At 55.1% G+C, this 17,261-nt stretch overlaps 6 protein-coding genes across 6 annotated transcripts; 2 read left to right on the forward strand and 4 right to left on the reverse strand.

Annotated features, from left to right (window-relative positions):
• Positions 1-67: 67 nt before the first annotated feature.
• BDP55DRAFT_689696 (uncharacterized protein) lies at positions 68-1,426 on the reverse strand (the record flags this gene model as incomplete). The annotated part of the gene is made up of 1 exon (XM_060576767.1): positions 68-1,426. One exon carries the CDS (start codon positions 1,424-1,426, stop codon positions 68-70), a length of 1,359 nt encoding a protein of 452 aa, XP_060436539.1.
• Positions 1,427-4,957: 3,531 nt separating this feature from the next.
• BDP55DRAFT_689697 (transketolase) lies at positions 4,958-7,494 on the forward strand (the record flags this gene model as incomplete). Its single annotated transcript, XM_060576768.1, has 7 exons — positions 4,958-5,011; positions 5,230-5,276; positions 5,350-5,445; positions 5,515-5,599; positions 5,663-6,345; positions 6,371-7,319; positions 7,378-7,494. 7 exons carry the CDS (start codon positions 4,958-4,960, stop codon positions 7,492-7,494), a joined length of 2,031 nt encoding a protein of 676 aa, XP_060436540.1.
• Positions 7,495-7,918: 424 nt separating this feature from the next.
• BDP55DRAFT_626325 (uncharacterized protein) lies at positions 7,919-8,506 on the reverse strand (the record flags this gene model as incomplete). Its single annotated transcript, XM_060571619.1, has 1 exon — positions 7,919-8,506. The coding sequence occupies one exon, from the start codon at positions 8,504-8,506 to the stop codon at positions 7,919-7,921; it is 588 nt and encodes a 195-aa protein (XP_060436541.1).
• A 689-nt stretch (positions 8,507-9,195) lies between these two features.
• On the reverse strand, positions 9,196-10,213 carry BDP55DRAFT_689698 (uncharacterized protein; the record flags this gene model as incomplete). The annotated part of the gene is made up of 2 exons (XM_060576769.1): positions 9,196-9,941; positions 10,009-10,213. 2 exons carry the CDS (start codon positions 10,211-10,213, stop codon positions 9,196-9,198), a joined length of 951 nt encoding a protein of 316 aa, XP_060436542.1.
• A 1,244-nt stretch (positions 10,214-11,457) lies between these two features.
• On the forward strand, positions 11,458-13,245 carry BDP55DRAFT_539512 (uncharacterized protein; the record flags this gene model as incomplete). Its single annotated transcript, XM_060568039.1, has 3 exons — positions 11,458-11,514; positions 11,565-12,077; positions 12,139-13,245. 3 exons carry the CDS (start codon positions 11,458-11,460, stop codon positions 13,243-13,245), a joined length of 1,677 nt encoding a protein of 558 aa, XP_060436543.1.
• A 1,661-nt stretch (positions 13,246-14,906) lies between these two features.
• Positions 14,907-15,973, reverse strand: BDP55DRAFT_626328 (C2H2 transcription factor; the record flags this gene model as incomplete). Its single annotated transcript, XM_060571620.1, has 2 exons — positions 14,907-15,444; positions 15,510-15,973. 2 exons carry the CDS (start codon positions 15,971-15,973, stop codon positions 14,907-14,909), a joined length of 1,002 nt encoding a protein of 333 aa, XP_060436544.1.
• Positions 15,974-17,261: the final 1,288 nt, after the last annotated feature.

The raw sequence follows: 17,261 nt of genomic DNA on the forward strand, positions 1-17,261 counted from the left end.
TAGCTTGTTTCTTTGGCACTCATGCATACACGCCATTGCGGTTTCTTTCGGCGTTTTTGTTCTTGCTTTAAGGTTTCGTTGCGCGATACAGGTGCATTTGGTAGCGCATATTTTCCAGAGAGATTGGGTAATTCAGAGAATCGGCGAGACGGAACCAGACAGAGTCGTTGGACTCGACCTTTTCCCATCGGCACCCCGGGAACACGCTGTCCTTTTCGGGCTTGTTGACGAGGGTGTGGTCCATGAGCCACTGCATGGGGTACTTTTTGGACTCCTTGCCCACCGCAGCCTCGGAGTAGCTCCCGGGGCTGTCGACGACGAGGAGAAGGGAGCCGAGGGGCACGGTGGCGGTCAAGTTGAGGAGGAAGGCGGTGGTCTTGCCGATGCCGGCGGCGGTGTAGAGCTCGTTGAGGGTAAATAGTAATGTGACGAGTACTGGATCTACAAGGCCCAGCGTGCGTGAAAGTTCTTCCCGTGTCATTGCGAGGGCGTCGAGCTGTGCAAAGGACGAGGATAGGCGCGCCGCTGGCTCGACGAGGGCTGCGGCGGTGGCTTGGGCTTCGTTTGCGTACCGCGAGACGGGGGGCGGGACTGTGAGTGCGGCGTGGAGTTTGGAGACGACGGGGCTCCAGGGGGCGGCATCGAGGAGGGTGATTGTGCCTTTTAGGTAGGGTGGTTGTTGGGAGAGGTAGGCTGCTAAGGCTGCTAATTCTGCGGCGCCGCCGCCAATGGAGAGGATCTTGATTTCCTTTTTGATTTGCGTCGTCTTGGGGGTGGTGGTAGTCTCGGATGGTTCCGAGGTGGGTGGAGGGGTGACGGCATCGTCCTCCGCTGCGGGAGGAGCAGGAGTAGGAGAGACGGCATCCTGATCGTCGGTGGAGGAGTAGGAGTTCACATCCCGGGGAGCATCACCCGTCTTGTCCTCGACGATCAACTTTCCGAGACCCTCGGCTACTTCAGCTACGGGTTGAGCTCCAGCCTCATCTTCAGCCTTCTTGACCTGAACCTCCAACCCCTCGAGGTGCTCCGCGATACCCAACAGAACAACAGCGTACGCAAGAGAGCGGGTGGGACTCCACCTCGCAGCATACGCATCCAAGCTCTCCGCCTTGGCCGAAGTGAATGCCGCGTCAAAGTCGCGGGCGTAGAGCGCGGCTTTGACTTCTTGCAGGATCGTTGCAAAGGCCGGGGACGCGAGGACGGGTTGGAAAGCGGAGGCGAAGGAGGAGAGGAGGCGTTGTTGGTGGGTTAGGGGGAGGATATCTGCGGAGGTGTTGTCTGCTGCGGCAGCAGAAGAAGATGATGAGGATTCGGGTTGAGCCTTTGGCTTGGCCTTTTGTTGCTTTGCTGGTTTGCCCTTTTTGGACTGTGCGGCGTGGTGGGATGTGTCGCGGATGTTGTGCTCGACCTTCATTTTTTTGCCCATGGTTGCGGTTGTAGTGAAAGTCTTGTCGACTTTCTGATGATGGCGTAAGAGTTTGTGAGGTTGTGAAGTGAAGTTGAGGACTTTTTTTGGATGGAGGGGTAAAAATGGAGGGGTAGTGATGGAGAGAAATTGCGTTGACGGCGAAGTTTGGGCTGTTGGCTTCTGAGTGACAGTAGCAGTTTCCTGTATACTACTCTCAATCTTCTGAAGCAGAAGATGAGATTTTCACGACCAGGACGTTCGGTTTCACGTTGTTCTGATATCTTCAAGACGTTGACTTGCGGTTGATGAAGTTGGGTGAGGCGAAAACTCAACCGGGCAGGGTCCACACCGCCCGCTTTTGAGGGTAGTGCACATGGAGCGAGCTCATATGAGCCTTTCACTAGAAGTGAATCTCATGATGAGATCTCACAACACACATGAGGCATTGCTCGCGTGGTTGCGATATGAATACACGAATCATTACGGCTAAGCAACTTCATTGAAGTCGAGTGAAGATCATCCTCAGGTGCACCGCCAAGAGCAAGGTCGAACTCATTGCGCCGCCTGAACCACACTTCTATCAAAGCTTGGTCAGCGCGACACAAGGCCCGATTAGCCACGGCCAGTGTCCGAAGTTGCACCGTCGAGGCTAAACTCATTTCACTCAAAATGAGGCAAAGCATGGCTCTCGAGTCTCGATAACTCGAAACCCGAAACCACAGAATTTTCCGCATCTTCTCCCGCTCAATCTCGACCAACAACGGCGTGAACGGATACACGTCGCTTGAAGCGGCGGATATGCGGGTGGAGTGGCTTGATGTCATCCGCAGGGAAGAAGGGAGCTTGGGCCTGCGGCCGCCTTGATTTGCGCGGATAAATACGAAACTGGCCGAATCCCAGACGGGTGGCCCGTGCTCACCGGCTCCGGAGGGGGGCACATCGCCCAGAGCGTGTGAGAGTCTCGGACGGCGTAGAGGAAAGCATTGAGGCGCAGAAAATAGAGCATCACGGCGTTGAATATCTGCGGCACACATTCCACCGGCCCCGAGTACTGCGTACTGAGACATGCCGAGGCGTTGGAGGCGTGGAATGTCGGTCGGAATATCGATGTTTTGTGGTATTAACACATCAAACAGTTCTGGACACCTACCTGCCGATAAATGTGTGTTGACGTCCTCCGCGGGAATCTGCCGCGCTGGCCGTACAGAATTCTATACTGGTCTGTCCTGACCTTGATATTATCAACGGAGGTCGCGCATCTCGATGCAAGACGGCGCCCGCCCGTAGAGGGGCCGGAGGGGCTGTAGTATCTGATGCTGCTTCTACAGCCTACGGATACAAGCAGAAGAAGGCTGCAGCCTGCGAGTCGGCCCTGCGACCGAACGGTGAATTAAAAAAAAAATTTGATAGGAGACGCGAGGGGTGTCATCATGCAGTCAGGGTCCACTGACATGACTGGATCTGATGCTCAGCAAAAGAAGTCAAGCCAGGCGATGCCAGGGTGGACCAGGTGGTATCGGAGGGGCCAGAGCTTATCCGCGTCGCCGGCTTGAAACAACGCGAGCGAGAGAAATGGAGGCGACGGAGGGCGTAGGGAGGATATTTTCGGCGCTTGGCTCTCTCTGGGTCATCTGCTTGGACGAGGCTTAAAGTCCGGCACACGCTGGGCCTATGGCCGACGGCGACGCAACATCGTGAGTGAATAAAATAGCGCGAGGCTACTGGCCGGAAAGACTGGAGAGGCGATAGGGTGGGCCGGAGATACCCAAAAGATGCAGCCATCTCCACGGATTAGTCAAGACCCTCCTCAAGGGCAAGCCGACGTTGCCAGGTCGTGGCAGATACCGAAGGAGACCCAGACACCCAGGTGAAGCGGTTGTGCTATGTGGGCATTATGACGACAGACTGTCTCCATGATCCATAGATGCCATTGTTCGCGCGAGTCAATACGGGCAACGAGCGAGCTTCTGGAAGGAATCGAGAGTCAGTTCATGGGGGTAAGATACGTCACAGTCGAAAATGTGATACAGTTGATATGCTATTTGGGCGCTGAGTGAGTGTGTTCCAATGGCGGTGGACTTACTGCTGGTGGCAGTGTGCAGATATGGTTGAACCTGGTGCGCCGAGTGCGGTATGATTCGTCGAGATGGGATAGCCCGGACACCGAGGTCGGGACGCGGCAGAGAGGGAATTGGGAGTCGAAGGCCGGACATTTTTGCCTTCCAGGGGTTGCCGGGTGAATTGGAATGGTCCATGGAAACAGGTCGACCATCGACGGGTAATAATGAGAGCAAAGAGTGCGGTCTGCGGTTGTACCGACAAAGCCCACCAATACAAGGACGAGAAAGATGTGTGGCTAGGCAATGGGAGGGGCGAAAAAAGCCAGAAGAGGCCAAGAAGAGGTGGCAGCAGATGGGACAAATCGACGCAAGTCAGTCAGCCCACAGCTTTTTTTTTTTTTTGCCGGACGACGAGGTTGTTGAGACTTGAGACGAGCTGAAGGTGCTGTGTCCCGTTCCCAAGGCCAAAAACTGGAGATGCGACAATAAAGAGATGCGGGACACGTTGGAAAAAGGCCCCCCACTCCATGTGATTGTGAAGATGGATGACGGGTGATGGATCAAAATGGGCGATGGTGGAACACACCGAAAAGTGACATGAGTGACTTTCTCAGTTATCCAAAGGCAAGTAAGCACCTTACTCCGGAGCAAGTGAAGTATGTGCTGCTGCTTAATGTTGGAGGTATCATGGCAGGTGCTGATGTTGAGTCCGGGCATCCCGCCAAAAAAAAAAAAAAAAAAGCTCTCAGTAAGGCCAAGCTACCTGAGCTGAGGTACCTTAAGGTACGTAGAAAGCTCCAAGCGAGCCAATGTACCTCTCCCGCACTGGCAATAGAAGGGGAGGAGCTACCTAAGGTAGGTACGTTCGTGCTTCCTTACCTCAGCTATTTTGGATTATGAGGTACCTCCAAGTATCGTGGCCATTCTGGAATCCAAATTATCCAGAGAAAGTGCAGTATACCCAAACAGAACATCCTCATGCCAATCCAATTCACTTCTGTGCCTGGAGTGGGCAGCAACGAAACCCCCCGGCAACAAGCATCCCACCGTGTGGTGACCTCCTTCTCCTCCCAGTGGCTTGTCTCGTCTGGTGTCGTGTTGTTCTCGAGAGAATCCGGCCGCGGCGTCAGTGGTCTGTGTCTGGTCCGCCCTCTGCCCCTCCACCCCTCCACCCCTCCATGTGCCCCCCCCTCCGGTCCTTGTCCACGCCCACGTCAGGTCCCCACTAGATGCTCAATAATTACCTTCCCGGCCGACATACGCAGCGACGGAACTGCTGAGGTACGTTCTGAGGCAAAAGGTGCTGCTGTCTTGTATCGGAATACCTGAGGTACATTACCACCTCCTCTCCCACTCCTTCTCGCCCATCTATTTTCTTCTTCCTCCTCCTCCGACCTCTCCTTTAAATTTCCTCCCTCCTTCACATCACATTCTCTTCTTCCCCTGATCGAGTTCTACATCAAAAACTCTTGGAAGAAAATCAGACATCATGGGTTACACCGAACAAGACTGGAAGGCGATCAACACGATCCGCCTGCTCGCTGTGAGTTTCACCCGCCCGCCAGATTTTTACCCCGCCTACGCGCTTCTTCGTTGAGGATTTGTCGTTACCCCGCCATTGAGACCACCACCGCCATCATCCACGATGCTGCGACGAGGTTATCAGGCAATGGGCTGGCCGGCCTCAATGAGCTTTCCGAAAAGCGTCTCATCATCAATCTGTAAAAAGGACAAGAAACTGACCGAGTCTGCGCTTCCCAGGTCGATGCCACGTTCAACAGCAACTCCGGCCACCCCGGTGCGCCCATGTACGTCTTGCACCCACACTACGCGTATTGGACTATGGATCTGGAAATAGAAGCTTACCAATTCACTCTCTAGGGGTATGGCGCCGGTCGCTCACGTTCTGTTCAACAAGTTCATGAAGTTCAACCCCAAGAACCCCAACTGGCTCAACCGTGACCGCTTCGTTCTCTCGTAAGTTGATACACGCTGCCAAAGCTACTAATTCACGAATCGAATTCCATTGACTGACTCTTTTCCCAGCAACGGACACGGCTGCATGCTTCAGTATGCTCTCCTCCACCTCTACGGCTACGGCGTCTCCATCGACGACCTGAAGAAGTTCCGCGTAAGTTTGACCATGACTCAATGAATGAGTGAGAAATGAGCCATTTGCTGACAGACCCCAAAGACGGTCGACAGCATCACCCCCGGTCACCCCGAGGCTCACGACACCCCCGGTATTGAGGTCACCACCGGCCCTCTCGGTCAGGGTATCTCCAACGCTGTTGGTCTGGCCATTGCCCAGGCTCACACCGCTGCTGTCTACAACAAGGATGGCTTTAACGTGTCCGACAACTACACCTACACCTTCCTCGGTGATGGTTGCTTGATGGAGGGTGTCTCTGGTGAGGCCTCTTCCCTGGCTGGTCACCTCCAGCTCGGCAACCTCATTGCCGTCTACGACGACAACCACATTTCCATTGACGGTGACACCAACGTCGCCTTCACTGAGGATGTCGTCAAGAGATACGAGTCTTTCGGCTGGGAGGTCCTCATCGTTGACGACGGTGACCACGACCTTGACAGCATCGAGAAGGCCATTGCCAAGGCCCAGCAGTCCAAGGACAAGCCCACTCTCATCAAGCTGAGAACCACCATTGGCTTCGGCTCCCTCCAGCAGGGCACCCACGGTGTCCACGGCTCTCCCCTCAAGGCCGACGACATCAAGCAGCTCAAGGAGAAGTTCGGCTTTAACCCCGAGCAGTCCTTCGCCGTCCCCCAGGAGGTCTACGACCTGTACAACAAGCACGCCGCCGAGGGCGCCGCTGCCGAAGAGGAGTGGAACAAGCTCTTCGCCAAGTACGGCGAGAAGTACCCCACCGAGGCCAAGGACCAGCCGTCGCCTCAAGGGTGACCTCCCTGAGGGCTGGGAGAAGTCTCTGCCCGTCTACACCCCTGCCGACCCCGCCATTGCTTCCCGCAAGCTTTCCGAGACCGTTCTCCAGAAGATCCACGAGATCGTCCCCGAGCTTGTCGGTGGTTCCGCCGATTTGACCGGCTCCAACCTGACCCGTTGGAAGGAGGCTGTTGACTTCCAGGCCCCTGCTACCGGCCTCGGTAGCTACGCCGGCCGCTACATTCGCTACGGTGTCCGTGAGCACGGTATGGGTGCCATCATGAACGGTCTCGCTGCCTACGGTACCATTATCCCCTACGGAGGTACCTTCCTTAACTTCGTCTCCTACGCCGCCGGCTCCGTCCGTCTGTCCGCTCTGTCTCAGATCCGCGCCATCTGGGTTGCCACCCACGACTCTATTGGTCTTGGTGAGGACGGACCTACTCACCAGCCTATCGAGACTCTCGCCCACTTCCGCGCTCTGCCCAACAACATGGTCTGGCGCCCTGCGGACGGTAACGAGACCAGCGCTGCTTACTACGTCTCCTTGACCTCCAAGCACACCCCCTCCATCATTGCCCTCTCTCGCCAGAACCTGCCCCAGCTCGAGGGCTCCGTCATCGAGAAGGGTATCAAGGGTGGATACGTCTTGCACGAGGACGCCAACGCCGACATTACCCTCGTCTCCACCGGTTCCGAGGTCTGCATCTGCGTTGATGCCGTCAAGTACCTCAAGGAGAAGCACAACATCGCTGCCCGCGTTGTCTCCATGCCCTGCACAGAGGTCTTCGACGCCCAGCCCAAAGACTACAAGCTGTCCGTCCTGCCCGACGGCAAGCCCATCATGTCCGTCGAGGTCATGTCCACCCTCGGTTGGGAGAGATACTCCCACGAGCAGTTCGGTATCAACCGCTTCGGTGCTTCCGGTCCCTACAAGGATGTCTACAAGGCAAGTTCATCACTCCCATCTCACTTTTGTCAGTCAGTCATTCTAACCCACTCTGTAGAAGTTCGAGTTCACCCCCGAGGGCATCGCCAAGCGCGCGGTCGCCACCGTCGACTTCTGGAAGGACGTCCCCAACGTTCGCTCTCCTCTCAACCGTGCTTTCCAGCAGATCATTTAAAGCGTTCATATCCATGGGTAGAAATTGGTTAATTGGCGATTGTTCTTATTTTTTTTAACGCAATGACGGACGTTTAACGGGGAAAATGAACTCGGTATATAGAGAGACCGTCAAAAATCCAAAGATTATGATTAACGCGAACTCGCGCTTTCCTGTACGCCTAACCACCCTATTCCGTAGCCTGGTTTGGTTTCCATACCGAGTCCTCCATGTGACCATGATCTCGTTGCTCATAACCCTCATGAAAGGACCAAATGCCCTGCCCCGGCTTGACTTCCCAGGCCACGATGACGCCTCCTTCTGGGCATCACTGAACTCCCACCAAGGACACTGTTGTCCATTTTTGTTACGATCTGACCATTCCCCTTGTGTTCGCCAGTCGGTTCCAACTGCGAAACTCCTCCGTCATGTATATAAGGGTATCTCAACGACCAAGGCCGTCGGCGTCGCCCGTCCCTCCTTCGGCCGCCCATTCTCGTTGGAACTCTCTGCCCACCCTCTCGAGTCTACCCGCGGCGCGGCGCGCCTCCATGGCTTCCTCGCCAGTTGCCGCGACTACCATGCCGACCAGCATCGGCGCCGCGTTTTCTGGCTCTTCGCCCAGCTTGCCCGTCTCGGGTATCGCTCTCGCCGACGCCCCCGCTGCTGAAGATGACTCTGCTATCGGGGCCGCGCCGGCAACACCAGAAGATACGGGTCTTGACGAGGACTTTTTGGCCGCGACTGACGCTGACGGAACGGAGCTCTCTCCCCTTGAGTTCGGTAGGGCATCGGCGCCGTTAAGGAAGGAGGCTAGGACGACGGGGCTGCCCGGGCCGTGCTCGACGATGATGCGCTGTGCGGGGCCGAGGGAGAAGCGGTTCGCGGCGGCGTGGGCGGTCAGAGAGGTCGTCGTCAGGGAGGTGAGTGCCTCGAGTTGGGATTGGGAGTGCGCCGAGGTCAGGATCGGGTTGAGGGCGCGGTCTGTTAAGTGGAGGGCCAGCGACGGGTGTTGTGAGGGAAGGGAGGCCATTGTTGGCGGTAGCTTGGTGCTCTGTCGGGCGGGCGGGCAGGCGTATGTGCTGCGCCGGTCGGGGATGGAATCTTGTTGCTGATCTGGAAAATTTGAGACTGAGACGATCTTATGCCGAGAGAGGGAATTGAGTAAAGTAGAGAGTTGCGACAGAATTGGGTAGAAGATCAGCAAGTAAGGTGAAGAGGGAGGGACGGGAAGGAAGAGAGACGGCGAGGCTTTGGTTAGTACCTAGGCGGGCGGTTTGGCGCGGGCTTGTGGGCTTGCGGCAGTAGTGATGGTGGTGGTGGTCCAGTGGTTCAGCGTGAGGTAGTTTGCAGCACCTGGGCACCCTGTTCGCGCCCGTACCCCGCCATTACCCCGCCAAATGCCGTGCCCGACGCTCAGAGGTGGAACTCTTCTACCGCCCGTTGAGAGATAATTACGCTGTATTTTTTAGCACCATTACCTATCTTTGCGCGTCTGCATCCAGATGGGACCCCCACCCAAGAGATTACCGGGGCCATTTTCAAAGAAATGTGATAGGAAAGCGGGCTCGTATGACCATTGACGATAAAGAAACGAGGGGATATATGGTGGGAGAAATGTGTCATGGGACTTTGCTGTGACGCAATGTCGAAGCTTGGTTCGTGCAGCATTTGCAAGGGCCCCTCTGTGACCCCGTCCTGTTCGTCCCCAAGGGACAGGATTCAGCGACTGGCCCTTGTTCTCGTCGCCCGCTTGACGTCGGCTGACTTTGGGGCACTGCCGGTGCTGTGACGCCTCTCGCGGTTATTTGCAGTCGGGGCGGCGAGATTGCCAGATGTCCTTGGCGATGACCGATTTCCGGACCGTCCGTCTAGGCTTCGCCGGTGATGGGAGGTTCGGAGGCGGGCTGCTGTGGGCGAGGAAAGGGGCTCGGCTACCCAGGCTTCTGCCGCCGCCGTCTCCATGGAGGGGTTCTCGGTGGCGGAGGCTCGAGGGGGAGGGTCCGCGAAGTGAACCGTCTTCTGGCTGCGACGAGCGATTGGTGTTCCCGGCGCTGTTTCTGGGTTCTCCTGTCGAGGTTTCCGCATTGAGCGCACGACGTCCTCTCTTTCCGGTTCCTCCCCAATAGTTGAGAGCTGATGAGCTGTGGCTACAACATCGTCATCATCTGAGCTTGACGCGGGATCTTCGGACGCCTGCTCTCGAGGTTCGGCTACGATTGCAGGTTGCATTCCGGCCGAAGTGGACTTTGGCTTCTGGCGAGAGCGCCTGCGCCTGCTGCGTTGTTGCTGTTGTTGCTGAGGCTCGTTCGCGTTTGTCGCGTGGGCATCTTCTCCGCCAAACATGTATCCGAGCAGGTACGCATCCTGCACTTCGGTGGGTTGGTGGTCCCAGCATAAATGGTTGGTGAATCGCGCATCGTCAAGTCTGACTTGGCTATTAGGACACCTGGAGACTCGACACGTATCTGGTCTTGAAGTCAGAGAGAACTCGTACGTTGTTGAGGGGCCGAGGCAGCCTGGTGGAACACTTACACAGGTGTTCCTGACAATATGGGCCCTTGCGGTATCGAGGCCTTGCGCATCCCTGCCGTCTACAGACGGCATGCTGAGCGCAGTATCGTGATCTGGACCCTGGATCGCAGAGTCTCTGGCAGCCGGGAGTTTGACAGCGAGCGTCAGACCTCTCGGCATCGCTGCTACCAGCGCCGGCATTGCTGCTGGATACACACTGCCCCATGGCACCTTGCCGTCGTTTCTCTGTTCCCTTCCTCCAGCACAAGCTGAGAGGGTGGACGGGAGTTGAGGAGGACATGTTCTGGAGAATATGTCAGCTCTCAACATGCTTTAATGTTTGAGCTGCATGATTGTGCTCGGGTCGTTTGTTACCGCGGCACCTCCAATCATCTTGAATAAGCTATGTCGTTCCTTGTAGAGCAGGGCGGACGTCCTTCATAGGAACGAAAGAGCGAACGAGACGTTCACCCCCCTCTAACCCCCCTTGCCCCCTGGCTCGATGCGTTCCCGCGCTGGCAGGTAGACAGGCACGACAGGGTCTTGTCACTGGGGGTCGAGATGCAACTTGCATCCATTTCGGACGCTGGGCCGGTGCCAACTGGACATCAGCGCAGTTGAAACGAGGGAGACTTTGCCAATCAGGTGGTGCCCGAGAGCAAAGGTTTGAGCGATTGGGACACTGAGAGGGCGATGTAAGGCGCCAACGCATTAAAAGACGACGGACGGGTGGGCCAAAGGATGTGCAGGGGGATGGAGGGTGTTCGTCGCGTCGGTCAGACGGCAGCAGGCCCGCTTGGAGATATGTTGACTTTTTGCTATTTGTTGTTTCGATGTATTCATCTTCTCATTCGATAGGATCCATAAGAATGGCATGAACGACATGTTGATTGACTCGGAGCAATGATTGCATCCTGCTAATCACCAGTGGCGAGACGATGTTAGTCTTGTTGATGCCTAGGTGCTGCTGTAAAGGTAGGTTATCTGTGGTAGCTCCATACTCTAGATGGGCCAATATTGCAGCAAAGTCATCTTCACTGAACGAGTAAGATGGCTGCCAGTGAAGTCGGATCTCATCACAGTTGAATTAAGGTGTTGGAGGTTGAAGCAATATTCGACGTCGTCCAAAAGGCAAGAAGGGAGTTCATCAGAACAGGAGGGGGTGGCCCCTGTATGTTTAGCACACTCCACGCCCAGCAGTTGCGCCTGGCTTCGTCATTGGGGGGTGGCCCCCTGTCAACCACAAACACTACGGATGAGTGCAGGTGGAATGTGGCTGGTTCCTAACACGAGTGGACAGCTAAGCTCCTGGGCTCGAGGCTGAAGCATTCAATTCACACCCAAAATCCATCCTTACATTCCGCACTCAATCTTCCCACGACATCTACGTCTTCGCCCTAGCCTTTGCGACGACCTCCACGATTCGCTCCATTTCTCTTCACGACACAATCGAATCCGGTCGCCTCCATCATGGCCGACGCCGAGGAGAAGGCCAAGGCCGAAAAGCTGGCCGCCGCCAGAAAGAGGGTAGGTTTACTCAGGGTGCGACCACTGGTCTATTACTCACAGCTTGCTAGGTGGAAGAGTTGAAGAAGAAGAAAACAAAAAAGGCTGCCGGCTCATCGAAGAAGGAAAAGGTTGAGCCAACAGCGGCAGAACCCAGCGCCTCCAAAGAAAAGGACGCCGAAGCCGAACCCACGACGCCCGCCGACCCTGCCACCGAAGACACAAAAGAAAACGAGCAGGAAGCCGCGGAAGCTGTCGCGGAACAGCCAGGATCACCTACCGCGTCTCAGCCTTCACTAGCTCAACAGTCGAAGCTCCGCTCTGCGTCCTTTCGACAAGGGTCCGTCTCCGCCGGCAACGGCCCTCTATCGCCCAGCGCGGAGGGTCCTGAAGGCGAGACTGCCACCGATATCTACCGTAAGCAACATGCTCGCATAGAGGAGCTCGAGAAGGAGAACAAGCGTCTAGCCAAGGACTCCACCGATGCAGAAAGGAGGTGGAAGAAGGCCGAGGAGGAGCTGGCTGATCTGCGTGAAACCGAGGGCGAGAGCAAGGGCGGATCGGACGGCCAAGTCGAAAACCTAGTAAGCATCACAACTTAAGATCATGCCTTACTGAAAGGGCTGCTAACAAACTGCTAAATAGAAGTCCGAAATCGAGGCCCTTCAGCGCCAGAACTCTCAGCTCCAGCAACAAGCCTCTCGCGCAGGCGGCCGCCACGGATCATCGCCTTCGGTATCGATGTCTTCTCCCCCTGCCGAACTCGAGGCTCAGCTTGCCTCCAAGACCGCCACGATCGAGTCGATGGAGATTGAAATATCAAAGCTACGCGCACAAGTTGATCGCCAGACCAGCGGCACGTCTTCCGAAAAGGAGCAGATTGCGGCTTTGGAAGAGAAGCTCGCGCGGTCTGAAAAGGCCGCCACCAAGGCACAGCAAGAACTCACCGACTTGCGGAAGAACCTTGACCGTACGGCGGAGAAGGCTGTCCGTGAGGGTAGTGAGCGCACGAGCGCAGAGACGAAGCTCCGCAGTTTGGAGCACGATCTCGCTGACTCGATCGATGCCAGGCTGGAGGCCGAAAAGAAGGCGGACGGCCTGGAGAAGAAGGTTACAACGCTTACCACACTACACAAGGAGCAGGACTCACGGACTCAAACGTTGCGGAAGGAAAAGGAACGCGCCGAGAAGGAGGTCAGTGAACTCAAGGCGCGGGTCGAGAGCCTCGAAAGCGAGAACACGAGGCTGCGGAGCCGTAAATCCACCGAGGGCGGTGGTGGTCTGGATGACGATGGCGTCGACGAGCTCGAGAACGAGGAGCGCTTGCGCCTCGAGAAGAAGGTCCGCGACCTGGAAGCCGAGGTCTACGAGCTCCGTCACGGGCATTGGCAGGAGAAGCGCCGCGAGCTCAACAGCCCCAGCTTCGAGAATGTGGACCTCGGCGGGAGCCGGGGCACGTCGCCTTCAGCACAGAGGAAGCAAGCCGGGGCCGGCGGTGGCATCGGGGACTTCTTTCAGAGCGGAATCAACGCCCTCACCGGCACTGGAGACGACGAATTGCTCCTCGACGATGATGAAATGGACTTTGACGAGGACGCGTTCCGCCGCGCGCAGGAAGAGGACGCCAAGAAGCGTCTCGAGCGCATCAAGGAGATTAAGCGCACGCTCAAGAACTGGGAGGGGTGGAGGCTGGACCTCGTCGAGAACCGGCGGGGCGGCTCCGAGGGCGTGGGTGATGTGTTTGAGGTCTAGATCCTCGTGTGTCCATAAGTGTTTTTTCTCTCTTTCTCGGGGCGAGAGTCTACGACTAGGTTTTGCTTGAGAGGTCGAAAATTCTAGGCTCTGTAGACCTTGAATATCTTCTGACGCTTATTCTATGTGGTGGTTTTTTTCCTCCGGCTTTATATGCTTGGGAGGAAATCCACTACATAAAATAAGCGTCAGAAGAGGTTCAAGTCTCAGGTGTAGAATTTAAGGACTCTTTTTCTTTACATAGATTCGAGGGCCACTTGAGCTCGGGGTTTTGTAAGAGTACAGGTAGACCTGAATTGATATCCAAGCAAAGTGTATTCCGCCCTTGCCTGAGTAATATCCTAGTCTTTCGTGCGTCTTAATCAGAGTTCTGAGAGTCATCCCCATTCCCTCCCCCTCCTGCCTTCATTTCAATTCTGCATCAAGAGATGCGTAACGTTGGGTAATGATCTCCCAAAGCCTGGCAACCGACTCTGCCATTTTGGCTATACTCGTAGAGCACAGTTTGCATTTTGAATCGGTAGGGAGAGTCAAGGATATTATTACTTTAGCTGGCGATGATCGTCACTCGTGCATCCTGCAACCGCACCCCTGCCGGCCATGCTTGCCTCAGTGCTTTGCCTCAGGCAAAAGCCACATGTGACAACGCGTCCCTAGTCAACTTTTCTCACACGGTGAACGTGTACAGCTTCCTTTTTTTTTGGCCTCACGCGTAAAGCACCTAAATCAAATCGACTTACGTCATCCTGTCCACCACCCAACAAAGATTATGCGTCGAAAACTGCCAGACAGTAGTCACCCAGTAACAAATATTCACATGTTGGGATGAAGTAATTCAAATCGTCTTGGAGGGTGAGAAGAGAAGTTTCATCTTAATTTATGGGGGTTGGAGGGATACCATGCTATCATCAAAGGTCATCCGTCCCGTCTATGGTGCTACGCACTTAAAAAAGTGACTGTTCGTTCGCAATACAAGATAGTAGAATTACAAGATTTGTGTTTGGTGCTGAGAAGAACCTGAGAAGCGAAGGGAGGAGGCGTGAGTTGAGGAGAGGGGAAATGTACAATCTACCATTTGCCATCAAGAGAAAAAGAAAAGGTGTGGTAAATAAACGCCGGAAAAAAAAACATGTGGTATTTCTCTTCTTTTTTTTGTTCCATCTTTCTGTGTCCCTCTGCACAACGCTCTGCATTAGTGAAGGGGAGGAGGGGATATCAAAAAGTAGTCGTCATCGTCCTTGGGCTTTCTTCGCCACCGTAGAAAGCCGTGGAAAAGAAAAAAGTCGAGTGTTGATTGTCCCGTAAAACGCCTGGTTACCCCTTTCTGTTGAATTACCCATGCCGATAAAAGTATACACGGCGTCGTGTGACCACGGCCAAAAGAGACAAAACGGATTGTATGGATCATGAAAAAGCAGTTTTCTGCTCTAGAACGCCTCGTCGATGCGTGTGTCGTAATAGTGTGTACGTGGTGTGGTGGTGTATGCGGTGAGGTGTCGAGTCGATTCGAGGACGCGGGGATTTAATGTGGCAGCCTAGACTGTCAGTCGTGGCCGCCGGGGATTGAGTTAAGGTGTGGTGGTGTGGTCGTAACGCCGTAGCGGGAAGTTCGGGAGGAAGCTGTCGCTTTCGGGAAGGGGCGCAGGCGTTGATTCTGATTGTCACAACATCGTGGCGGTGGGAGCGCCGAGCCCGGACGGATCGAGGTTCGTCCGCAGCGCATCCTGGAGCTCCGCAATCTGCGACATCATGGCGAAGCTGTGCTGACCCTGTCTGTCGAGTTGCTGGCGCAGCTCTTCATTTTCCATGCGCACGCGCTTGATCTCCTCGCGCAGCTCATCGAGTCCCGCGTCAGAACCCTTTCGGGAGCGTTTCCGCTTGCTTCCCGCGCCGAATCCAATGGCCTTGTCACTGTCACCGTCACTACCGGTTTGGATGTCTTCTTGAACCGTGCTGGAGCCGTCGCTCGTGTGTACTCGTCGGAGATGCTCATTCAGGTTCTCTTGTCGCGAAAAGCCCTTGCCGGTATGACGCTTGCAATTCGGATGTGGACAGTTAACAGTGTTCTTTGGACCGCCGTGCTTGCCGTGGACTTCGCGCTCGTGGCGGAGAAGACCGCCGGAGTAGGTGAATCCGGGAAGCTTCTCGCAACCCTCGGCTGCGCATCGGTAGGGTCGCTCGTGTTTGTCCATGTGTTTGCTACGAAGAAGAATTGGTCAGCATCATGACAAAGTGGCAAGAGCTTCGGAGTTTGCATCACTTACCTCCATTCGCATTTCCGAGTGAAGATTTGCGTCTCTTCCGTGCATCCCGGGAAAGTGCAGTAGAACTTTCCATCGGGCTGTTTCGTCACCTCGCGTTCGGGCTTTGGTATGCACTTGACTCTCGATGTAGGAGTCGAGGCCTCGCCTTCGTCCTTATTGTTTGATGGCAAGGGCTCGGGCAGCGCCGGAGGAAGACTCGAAGGAAGGGACGCAAGAGTGGGAGGTGCGGAAAGATCGAGTCGCGTCGCATCTGGGACGCCGACGGAGGTATCGTCAAGACCGTCCGGCATCAGAGACCGGTCGTCGCCGAGCATCGAGGACGTCGGATTGTAGGAGGCGAGGTCCGGGACATCGGACGCCTGATACTGCCCAGTTTGATCGAGAACATGGTCGTGATCGTGGTCGCCGATGGGAGGATACGAGCCATCGTGCATGAAATTCCGAGGTTCGTAGACGACGCTCATCTTGAATGGGAATCCGGTGGCTGCTTAATGAAGCTTGCTATGGGAAGAACGATGATCGGAGGATGTCGTGATCGAGAAAGAAGTCGCGACTTCCGGGTCGTTTGCGGGAAACCGCACTAAAAACGACAGATAACGAGTCGGCAGGAAAGAAATGAAAGAATCTCCGCAGTGAGGGATGTTGCGACTGCGGTTACTTGATAACGCGTCGCTTCGTCAAGCTTGCAGGTGATGAGCTCCGATGCTGCGAAGGCAGAAAAGTCAGTTTGCCTGAAAAATCTGGCTGAAGACGTGGAAGCTGGTTAGCAAGCTGCGTCAGCCACATGAGCATGGACTTGGATTATTCAGCTTAGATCCACGTGATGATCCTTGCTCGCCACCAGCCACCAAAAGGTATCCACCTTTCCTTGTTTGACGTGGCGCTGAAGGCAGAAGCTGAATGCTTATGCGGATAGCATGTGAGGGAACCCACCAACTTTTGAGGAGATGTCTTTAGCTTCTTCGATCCAATGTTCGATATACTTCAGCTGAGAAGGGGTTCTGTAAAATCATACCTTGAGAGACATCTGGAACATTATATGCTTGCCAGGTCGGTCTAGGCGGCAAGCCTCGACATCCAAATCATTGGTGATGGTGTCAAACTGTGGTTGAGGTGCCTGTCACGCCTGTTTCGTGAGTCACACGGAAACGCATTTGGGTTGGCCTCCAAGGCTGCCAGCGCAGGGGTCTGATCGTCTTGGTAATTCAGCTGTCCCATTATCATCTGCTAAAGCTCAGGATTCTCCGGTCAGTCCTTTCAGGTAATATCTTGGAAGTGTATAGCTGAGATTGGGTTCAAAGACTCACCTATGGCTTACGGAAGGCTTTCACAGGAGATCCTACGGCCCAGAACCCACGATTCCCTCGAAGACGATTGGTAGTTCTTCGTAACTGAGCCGCACTAGAGTGAGATTTGGTACAGAGATAGAAGTAGATATTCACACACAGCCTCAGTGAGGCCGTTCAGCAGGCCAGCGGCAAAGTTCCAACACTCGTTGGCTAGGACGATAGATGACTGTGTAATCAGAGAATATTGCGAGCAGACACATTGATGCCATCAACTTTCATCGTACATCATCTCTAGAAAGATGCTTAGCGTGAGTAGGCGAATGTTGGTCTTGGTAGTTAGGCATCAAGCCAGTGGGCGAGATACCCGCATGAGAGACGTCAGTGTGAAAGAGTACACAACAAGACCGTGTCCACTTGGTCACTGGGCCATATCGTGAGCCTACCTATTGGTAGACGCTGCGTG

This window comes from Colletotrichum godetiae, assembly GCF_030913485.1.
Source record: "Colletotrichum godetiae strain CBS 193.32 chromosome Unknown BDP55scaffold_2, whole genome shotgun sequence".
Taxonomy (NCBI): domain Eukaryota; kingdom Fungi; phylum Ascomycota; class Sordariomycetes; order Glomerellales; family Glomerellaceae; genus Colletotrichum; species Colletotrichum godetiae.